This window comes from Halichoeres trimaculatus, unplaced genomic scaffold (assembly GCF_033239565.1).
Source record: "Halichoeres trimaculatus isolate MK-OKI-2021-1 unplaced genomic scaffold, fHalTri1.1 fHalTri1_scaffold_21, whole genome shotgun sequence".
Lineage (NCBI taxonomy): Eukaryota > Metazoa > Chordata > Actinopteri > Labriformes > Labridae > Halichoeres > Halichoeres trimaculatus.
In genome coordinates, this window is record NW_027437199.1 from 9,584,958 (window position 1) to 9,595,141 (window position 10,184).

At 40.6% G+C, this 10,184-nt stretch overlaps 1 protein-coding gene and 4 non-coding genes across 5 annotated transcripts; 4 read left to right on the forward strand and 1 right to left on the reverse strand.

Annotated features, from left to right (window-relative positions):
- The first annotated feature begins 73 nt into the window (after window positions 1–73).
- On the forward strand, window positions 74–9,460 carry ttll1 (tubulin tyrosine ligase-like family, member 1). Its single transcript, XM_074698790.1, has 10 exons — window positions 74–548; window positions 661–784; window positions 2,151–2,359; window positions 2,434–2,614; window positions 2,870–3,007; window positions 3,417–3,525; window positions 3,899–4,042; window positions 5,383–5,469; window positions 6,007–6,170; window positions 7,667–9,460. The coding sequence occupies exons 2-10, from the start codon at window positions 672–674 to the stop codon at window positions 7,794–7,796; spliced, it is 1,275 nt and encodes a 424-aa protein (XP_074554891.1). The 5' UTR covers window positions 74–548; window positions 661–671; the 3' UTR covers window positions 7,797–9,460.
- Window positions 4,291–4,377, forward strand: trnay-gua (transfer RNA tyrosine (anticodon GUA)). The gene is given in 2 exon segments: window positions 4,291–4,327; window positions 4,342–4,377. It is a non-coding gene; the product is annotated as a tRNA-Tyr (tRNA).
- On the forward strand, window positions 6,249–6,354 carry trnay-gua (transfer RNA tyrosine (anticodon GUA)). Its single transcript has 2 exons — window positions 6,249–6,285; window positions 6,319–6,354. It is a non-coding gene; the product is annotated as a tRNA-Tyr (tRNA).
- Window positions 6,668–6,773, forward strand: trnay-gua (transfer RNA tyrosine (anticodon GUA)). The gene is made up of 2 exons: window positions 6,668–6,704; window positions 6,738–6,773. It is a non-coding gene; the product is annotated as a tRNA-Tyr (tRNA).
- trnay-gua (transfer RNA tyrosine (anticodon GUA)) lies at window positions 7,363–7,467 on the reverse strand. The gene is made up of 2 exons: window positions 7,431–7,467; window positions 7,363–7,398 (listed from the first exon to the last, which is right to left on the reverse strand). It is a non-coding gene; the product is annotated as a tRNA-Tyr (tRNA).
- Window positions 9,461–10,184: the final 724 nt, after the last annotated feature.

Consider the following 10,184-nt stretch of genomic DNA (forward strand, 5'->3'; position numbering starts at 1 on the left):
TCCTGCACTGACCCCTGCCGGTACCCTTTAACATCCCAGAATGAGATCACTGCGTCCCTCGTTGCTAGGTAATTTTCCCGGAAGGACCAAACTTAGAACGACGTCGTTTAATGTCTGAGACATTGCACGTTAATAATCTGAAGATATTTTAATTAGTTCGTATAAAAGGGTCGTCGAATGTTTATGTTTTAATGTTTTACAACCCGAGGCTTTTATTGTGAAGAGTATTTTGACCGTGGTGGGCGTTGTCAGTGTGTGCCGCTTCACGACGCCGGGATCAATAAATGTAGCTGTTAGCAATAAAACTGCTAACATGAAAGGAGTTTCTCATTGTTAGGTGAAGGTGTGGTCGCTGCAGACGGGCTGTCCTGCTGTCTTCCACCATGGATTTAGCCAGCCAGAAGACACTTTAGTGAAATTGCATCACTGTCAGGGTGATGTCCGCCCAGCCTCTGCAGCAGTACGGGGAGGATTCAGCAGCCTGCTAAACTGAGCCAGCCCGGCTAGCTGATGCTGATGACTGGCTATTTCCTGACATTGATTTGCAGGTCGGTGACTTGCCACGATGCATGGTGGCTGCATATCTTTTTCCTTACCTTTCATTGTTCTCATGGGGTTATTTATCTGCTTGTTTACCTTTTGCATTGTGCTCCACCCTAGTGGGAGGCACCATGGCCGGTAAGGTGAAGTGGGTGACAGATATTGAGAAATCTGTGCTCATCAACAACTTTGAGAAGAGAGAATGGGTGCAAGTCACAGAAAACGACGACTGGAATTTCTACTGGTAGGTGTCTGTCTTTGTTAGAGCTGCATCTTTGGATAAGATATCATGCAAACATCCTGTAAAGCATCCTGTTAAGGAGTGCTGCTCTTTGCTCGTGTTAAAGTACTAATATTATGGTCAAGTATACTAATGATCAACATGTCAACCTACTACAATCCAACTAAAAACATAAAAGTACTAGTAATTATAAAGAATGTCCATGCAGCCTGTTGGGATAAATTACGTTATCATTACATGTGTATCAGGGCATGGACACCAGTCCACCCCAGTGGTCGATCATGACTACATCTGCATGCTTTGCAGTTATGAAGTGTTGTCCAGGAGTTCCAAATGTAAGGATTTGATCCCTTTTCAAAGTTCACAACATAATTAATGATGTATTTTATCAGGATGTAGCTTGGATGTTGAAATATAGGATTATTTCAGTCTATGTGGGCGTAGCACAATTATTCAAATGAAAGCAGCTGAAAGGATTAGAATTTAAATCACTCTCAATCATCTGAAATGTTGCAGAACGGCAGCTGCTTTATTGTCAAGGTTCTTAGAAGCCAAAAGGGAATAAACCACAGGTCAGATTCTTATCAGTCATGAGTTATTGAACCAGTAAAATTAAAACATTGATTTACCTTCTATAACAGGTGAATTTAGTCCCTTTCTTGAAATCTCTACATAAAATTCTCTTATCTTGAAGTAATAAAGCTTGTTTACTACATGATAACAGCATCCTATTATCTTTTTAATCATTTTTTATTTCGGGGTTGCAGGGGGCTGGTGCCTATCCCAGCTGTCACTGGGCATAAAGCGGGGGTACACCCAGCGCAGATTGCCAGTCTATCACAGGGCTCACATGTAGAGACGGACAACCATTCATGACATATTGGTCATCAAATCTGAGTCACCAATAGACTGCATAGGTTTACCATGCAAACACCACACAGAAAGGCACCTGCCTGATAAGAAAAGTGTCATATTGATGAATATGGGACAGGATTTTTACTCACCAACAATCATTATTTACCAGTTCCGAAACCAGCCTGAGGCGGGCACTTAAGTTTTTACCACAGTGTCAACAGGCAGATGTGAAATGTGTCTGACCCCTTACGGTGAAATCACAGCATGTGAGATAACATGTTCACTTGGTCTCTGGCATCACTTTTGCTACTTATTATAACTATTGTGGGTTTTCAGCCAATCAGAATCAAGCATTTTAAACAGCTGGGATATGAAACTTGATTAAAAAAAACATATGTAAAGACCTTGAGGAAAAAAAGTTAAGTGTTTTTCTTTTGATGAAATTACTGAGTTTAATTCTGGCACCAGACTCCCTCGATCTACATAATGTATCCTCAGTGTTACTCCTGTGCAGGATGAGCATCCAGACCATCAGAAACGTGTTCAGCGTGGACACCGGCTACCGCCTGTCAGATGACCAGATGGTCAACCACTTCCCCAACCACTACGAGCTGACCAGGAAGGACCTCATGATCAAGAACATCAAACGTTACCGCAAGGAGCTGGAAAAGGAAAGCAGTCCGCTGGCAGAGAAAGACGAGAACGGGAAATACATTTATTTAGGTATTTGTCAAACACTTCACAAATCATCCAAAGTGAAATCTAAATTTGCTCATCGTGTTTTATATTCTCTGCAGATTTCGTTCCTGTGACGTTCATGCTCCCGGCAGATTATAATCTTTTTGTGGAGGAGTTTCGTAAAAACCCGTCCAGCACTTGGATCATGAAGCCCTGTGGGAAGGCCCAGGGCAAAGGCATTTTTCTCATCAACAAACTGTCCCAGATCAAAAAGTGGTCCAGAGACAGCCGCACCTCCACGTGAGTCCTGGATCATGTCCTAACACACAGCCAAATCGCTGCCTGTGAGGGAGTTACTGAACACTTCAGCATGGTGCCACATTTTATGTTTCTTTTTTTAAAGAAGCAAAGAGCTGCTGCTATAGCTCTGTGCTACACTCAGTTATTGTAGAAGCACATTCTAGTTAACAGTACATTCCCCTATCTGAGGACAGTGAGAAATACTTCAGCTGTACTTTAAATCTGGGTTGTCATCTTCTTTCTTTTTGCCTCCAGCTTCGTGGCAGCAGCCAGTGGCAAGGAGGCCTACGTGATCTCACTCTACATCGATAACCCTCTGCTGATAGGAGGGAAGAAGTTTGACCTCCGTCTTTACGTCCTGGTGACCACATATCGGCCCCTGAAATGCTACATGTAAGCCCAAAATTTTGAAATGATCAATGTCAGTATGAGACGAATGAACGCTTTTTGCACTTCACTTTCCTGTGAAGAAAGTTTTGTTCGTGTTAAATTTTACTTCCCCTTCAGGAAAAAGGAAAAACATACTTCTGAAATGGAAAAAAAAATGTTTCTGCAGTTTTCTGTTTATCACTTGACACCCACCCCTCAACACCAGTTTGAAACACTAATAGTAAGAATATTAAAGTAGTCAGTCTTATCACTGCTAGTCTTGTTTGCTTTTGTTTTGTTGCTAATATAGAGACATGAGTATTAGTTTTAGTCTGTTTATTGTATCTAAAAATATCCTCACAGCAGCTTTAAACCTTGGTGATAATGCATTTAACCATCCTGACATTTAACAGTTCCCTGGTTTGATCCTTAGGTACAAGCTCGGCTTCTGTCGGTTCTGCACAGTGAAGTACACACCCAGCACCAGTGAACTGGACAACATGTTTGTTCACCTCACCAATGTGGCTATCCAAAAACACGGGGTGAGTGGAACTGTTAAGTGTGATAACTCAACAGTAATTGTTGTTATAACTTTGTGATATGCTGACTTATTTTGGATGTTAAAGGGTTATTCCACCAAATTTTGTTTGTTCCACCTGAAAAAAGGAACCCTGTGATACAGCAATTCAACACTAAAAAAGCTTATATGTTAGCCATTAGCATGAGTCAAGCTCTAAAAATACTGGACCCAAAGTTGCTGAGACGACTCTTGACTTTTTACATAACTTTTCCAAAACCAGTTTCCCTCCACTGACATCACTGATTTTTTTTTTAAAGATGATGTTTTGTTTCTCAAGGCGGTTTTGCAGCACAACAATTTCTCAGTACCAATTCAACTGTGTATTTTTGACACAGGATGACTACAACCACGTCCATGGAGGCAAGTGGACGGTCAGTAACCTCCGGTTGTATCTGGAGAGCACCAGAGGGAAGGAGGTGACCGGCAGACTGTTTGACCAGATCCACTGGATTGTTGTGCAGTCACTCAAGGCCGTAGCTGTGAGTCCACACACACATAAAATATTTATTTACTTACTTACTTTAAAGGACTCACAAATCACATATAGGTGTGTAATGGATTTTCAAGTCACACATGAATAAGAGCTGTTTTAGTACTCAGGAAGTCCACCAGAGGTCTCTGTTGCTTTAGGTTCACATGAGCAGGGCAATCATTAATTCTTTGTTTGTCTTTGTTTGTCTTTTGTTAGAGCTTGTTGACCTTGTTTTCCATGGGGCAGGGTCAGCTCCCTTCGATAGCTCAGTTGGTAGAGCGGAGGACTGTAGTGGTGTAATCAGGTATCCTTAGGTCGCTGGTTCAAATCCGGCTCGAAGGAAAGTCTTTTCAAACATCAAGCCTATGATAAAACAAGTGCAATGTGGTTTTCTAACCTCTAATCAAAAGAAACTGTTTTTATTTATTGAGAATGATATGAAATATGTGTGAACACTCATTTCAGATCAGCTTGTAAACAGTATAATCCTAATCCTTAATTCATAAACTCAGAACACACCACTTGTTTTTTTTTAACAGTATAAACGGCGTACATGTCAACTCTATAAATAAAATCAGCAGCAACTCATTTACCAGGACCAGTTAATGCATCAGCACCATGTTTTTACTTCATATCCTGACACAGAACTATGAAACAAGAACATTTAACCTCAAAAGAGATTAAGTTCAAAACATAAAGTAGGATGAATTAGAAATACCCAAGTCATTTGGATTATATCTATTGTGCTTTAAAATTCTTCGCACTGCGTTCACCTCAGTTAAAAACAACAACAACAAAGCAGACATGCTGATGTGCAGTGAAAGTTGTTCTTTACTTTGTTACTTTTCAGGTTGTGTTTTTTGCATTATGCTCTTGGTTTTAAACCCACAGCTGGAGAAACACCCTGACGTGAAAGGTGCATGCAAATACACACTTCTGTTTTTAATGCTGCTGTCTGACCGACTTCCCCTCTCAGGCCTTCACAGACTTTGTGAAATAAACACCTCACCCACAGGTGTATTTTTAGCCTGATAGCTTTTTTTTATCTTTTAATTATCTGTGTAAGGTGTTATGTCTTGAGATCAGGTGGTTATAGGGGTTGAGTATGATTCTGCTTATTGGCCAGTTAATTTGAGATGATGATTCGATGTGACGTGAGTAAACAAAGTGTCTTTAATATCGCGTTTATATTTGAGAATGAAACTGTTTTTCAGAGGTTTTGTCCAATCAGAATCAAGTGTTTAACGCTGCACAGCAATAATAACTTTAGGAGTCATCATCTTGTTATTATGATCTGTAATGTAGGTTAATTCCTCCTCCGCTAATCTACCCTCTTCTCTCTCCCAGCCCGTCATGAACAACGACAAACACTGTTTCGAGTGTTACGGGTATGACATCATCATCGATGACAAGCTGAAGCCGTGGCTCATAGAGGTGAGTAATTTGCCTCAGAGTTTGACTATGAATGACCCTGTGTGTTGTAATCCTGCCTCATTTTTGAAGTCCCACATCCAGCCAAGCCCAAAAAAATACTTACCATGCTTACACAGTGACTCCTCCTGTGTTTAGCAACTTTAAATGCCCTGGAGGTCGATCTTTGTGTGTTGAAATCAATGCTGAAGGTGTGTCAAATACAGCTCTTCAACTGAGCATGGGCAAAGGGAGATACAAACTCTTTCCTCAGAGATTCACGCCTCACTCATCAAGTTTTAATACTTTCTGCCACATTTAATTGCTGTGCAATGGCTTGCTTGGTTTTCTAGGCTAGGTCTGAACTATTTCTGCTAACAGACACCAATCCGATCTATTTTGGGTGATAGAGAATTGGTTGCAGGGCATGACTGGTCCACAGTGAGCAACTTTGTAGAATGTGTGCTACAAACGCAGTCAAGAACTGCCTCTACTTATTCCTGCCAGAATATCTGCAGTGATGTCTGTGAGCTCTCAACAGATATTATCTGCCTCTCTCAGGTCAACGCCTCTCCATCGCTCACCTCCAGCACCGCTAACGACCGCATCCTGAAGTACAACCTCATCAACGACACTCTCAACATCGTCATGCCCAATGGGGAGATCCCAGACTGCCGCTGGAACCGCAGCCCGCCCAGAGAGGCCTTGGGGAATTACCAAGTCCTGTGAGTGATGAAGAGATGCTCCACAGACGCCACATACTGTCACATAGATCCTACATTCCTCCATTTCTCATATCATGCCCTTCGATAGCTCAGTTGGTAGAGCGGAGGACTGTAGTGGTTGATCTGTGGTAATGTGGGAGTCACAGGAATCCTTAGGTCGCTGGTTCAAATCCGGCTTGAAGGACAGGCTTTTAAGTTAGGGGTGGAGGTGTAGTTGAACAAAAAAATCAAGGATTGAGTTTGAGATCTAGACATCTACCAGCAGCAAGAGCTAATTGCATACAAAAGTAGTCTCACAGCGCGATGGTTTACCTCAATATGTAGACACGAAAAAAATTTTTGGGCTCACTCTTAAATGAAGTGTTGGTGTTTGCCTCCTTGGGACCAACATATTTAGCCACATTACAGGACAGAAGCCCGGTAATTCAAGATTCTGCCTCCCATAGTACTTTTGAAAACCAGTTATCAAACTTTGCCTTGGGCTGCATGGGGCATCACCTTCGATAGCTCAGTTGGTAGAGCGGAGGACTGTAGTGGTTGATCCATGATCAAGTGGGCAGCACAGGAATCCTTAGGTCGCTGGTTCAAATCCGGCTCGAAGGAAAAGATTTTGACTCGGCGCTGTCGCAGGGTAGGCTATACTTTGGTGAACAAACATTTGTAAAAATGTAATTTCTTAAAAACAAAATCTCTCAACAGACAGAATGTATTGTTAGGAATTGGACTCTTGGTGACCCTCACAATAGGGGTAGTGGAGACCAGTGACCGCCTACTGTAGGATTACATGAAAACAACGATTCAAAAACAGACAAAAATGAACCAATACAGGCCTAAGATACTTACTTTAACTGACTTGTAGAAAAGTAGACTACCTATGCACATCTTGCTGTGTTTCCTGAATTACCTTTCCTGTTCTGGTACTGTCAGTACCCTGGTTTTGTCACAGAACAAACTGTTTCTGTTTGCATGGTTTTATATAAATGACACCAATATTTTGTTTATATTTTATGGTAATTCATAAAATACGCAAAAAAAAGTGAAAAGTTTTGGTTTTGAAGGCTGCTCTTTTGCAGATTTAGATATTTCTTGCTGTCTTGACACAAATGCCCGAGATAGAGAATAGCACCCAAAACAGGAGATAAGCTAATGTGATGGTAGCTACAAAATCCCTGCTGAGTGGACAAAATGTCTCTCCTTCGAGCCGGATTTGAACCAGCGACCTAAGGATTCCTGTGACCCACTCACTGCATGGAACACCCACTACAGTCCTCCGCTCTACCAACTGAGCTATCGAAGGGAGGGTGCAAGGGTCAGGAACTCATTGGCACCACATTCTAAACAGTGCTAGCATAATAGCGAGGGTAAGCACTCAGCATGGGTCTATTGTTTAGGTAAAACCCCTTTGTTTACATTCTGTGTCACTCATTCAAAAACAAAGAGCCAGCAGTTGCAGGAATCCCCTCTCCACCTGATTCCTCTGCCTCTAATCCCTTCAGGTATGACGAGGAGCAGGCGCAGAGCGAGAACGCCGAGCGTGAACTGCGGAGCCGCTCAGGTCAATCCCTTGGGTCGAAGGGTGGCAAGGGGAGTGCAGGCGTACGACCTGCTGCCGCAACCTGGAAGTGAGATGATACAGCTGACTCTGAAAGACTTCCTGTACATTTTTACAGAGGCCAAGAGTTTGGCACAGTGGTTAAAAAAAGAACCACAGACTCTTTTTATAGCCAAGTATTTGGAGGACTGGACCGTGGCTCTTCTTTACTCACTGAAGGTACAAGGGGTGAGAACTCTGCTCAGAACAGGAGGAAAATCAACATTGTGGAGTTTAAAGGCCTGAGTTTGAGGTTTGGTGGGTGAATGAGTAACTAAAAGTGTTACAATGCTTCAGTTGTTTGAAGGAGGGCTGCAACTAAAGAGAACAAGAAGATTCTTTGCTGGAAGCTTTAAGTGAAGAACTGCAACCTCACAAGTGAAAGCTCCCGTCATGACAAGGGGGATTTCAAGAACTTGAACTATGCATGATATCTGAGTCCTGACACTTTACCTTGACCCACCACAAAGGTGCTAGAGCGAAGGGAATCTCTGATAGAAAGTGATGATGGAAACAGAAATAAGAGATCAGCTCTGATACAAAGGGTATAAAGATATAGTTTACTGATATTTGAAGTACTAAATGTATTAAGAGTTTAATTACATTTTTTTACAAGTGCATTATTTGGATGTATGAGCAGATGGGGGGTTTCTTTGACATGATTGTAATAGGTGCTCATTGCACTTTATATCTTTGTTTTTGCTTTAATATGAATATCACGTTTGAGTTGGACCATATCTACTGCACATTAAAATGTTAAATAATATGTGTTGAGGATGAATGCAGCCTGAGCTTTTACTGTCTGTTTCCTGCAAATGCTGAAATATTCCAGAAGCTTTAAGATGGATCTATGTGAGGCTACATTCCTGCTTTGATCTGCGTGTCTTAAGTTGTTTTAGGACATGAAACACTTCTTTTGAGATCCCTCTTTAGATGAAATGTATCCTCCTTATTTATTGCTAGTTTTCTGTTTTCAATCTAATCTTTACAGTATGGAGTTCATTTTACAAAACAGTCAAGAGTAGAATGTGAAAAAAGTATGTTTTTAATATCAGGGAGCACCGGCCCTTTAAAAGTATCTTTCAACCCCAGGTCTTTCTCTGATATAATCAAACTAATATCTATTTACTGCTGTGCAGATCTAAATGTATCTTTCTTCAGATCATTTAGGCTTTCACACCAGTAAAAAAAAGAAAAAGGTTGTATGCATGTGGTTAAAGGCCTCTATTTCTGCAGGTACCCGAGTCTTTTTCAGTTCCTTTCATACTTTCAGTTGTTTTATTTGTTGTCATGTTATGTCATGCTTGATGTATTTGCATGAGTAAGCAAACAGCACCACTTTAGTTTGCAGATAATGTGCTTTATTTGCCCTCTCTGTGGTTTAACATTTACATTTATGTGACCTCTGAAATGATTAACCTTTGCATTTTTCGAACTTTGTTTTCAAAAAACATTTACTGCTTGGTTATTTTATTTTAATTACTCTATAAAATACCTTATACATGTGCTTAGTGAAAACATTTAACTCCTTCTTGTAGAACTTGAAGAGAATTAAAACGACCTCTCATTTGCCGCTGGACCCTGCATGGCTCTTTCTGAGGCCCATGCAGGGCCCTAGACCTCACAGTGGGAACCAGGACCTCCAGGTGCCTCAGTTCGAGAAACTTTTCAAGGGACATGACGTCAGGCAGCCGCGCCTCTCCCCGGTTTACGTAAAGCGGGACAGATTTTACTGCTACGACACAGGAAGTTACTATGTTTCAAAATAAGGTTTCGACACGTGTTTTAATCGTTGAAACTGACAAACTTGGGTGGAGTGATCTAGTTGTTTTGCCTATGATGCAACGAAATATTTAAAGCATAAAAACTTAATAAAAAGAGGTTTAACAAGCGCAATAAAAATGTGAGATAAAATAAAATAGTATAAATAATTAAAAAAATAAAACAACGTAATAAAAGTTGAGAAATTGTTCCAAATTGGAGCAAAAGATAAGAGTGCTCTGATAAGAAAAAGTCTCAATGATTTGTAGAAACTATTTACATTTTTTTACACGCACGGTCAGGTCAAATAATTATGAATGAATGACTTAAATAATTGGGATGTGCTCTGTTGAAATGTATAAAAGTCATACAATAAGATTATTGGTTGAATTGTTTAAACAACATTTTGAATAATCATTACACATCCAATTAATTAACAATCCTAATTCCCACGTTTTTAAGATCAAATATATCTTTAGACTTGTAAAGCACAAGCACACATAGAATCAGTTAAGTTGTCATAGATAAGGAGAAATTAGCTGTTTAAATTATTCAAAAACAGTTTTTCTACAGAAAACGGATCAAGTAAAATATCAGACTTTGAGACCAAGAGCGAAATGATTTTCTACCGCGTCATGTCTTATTTTGAAAATCTTAACCGG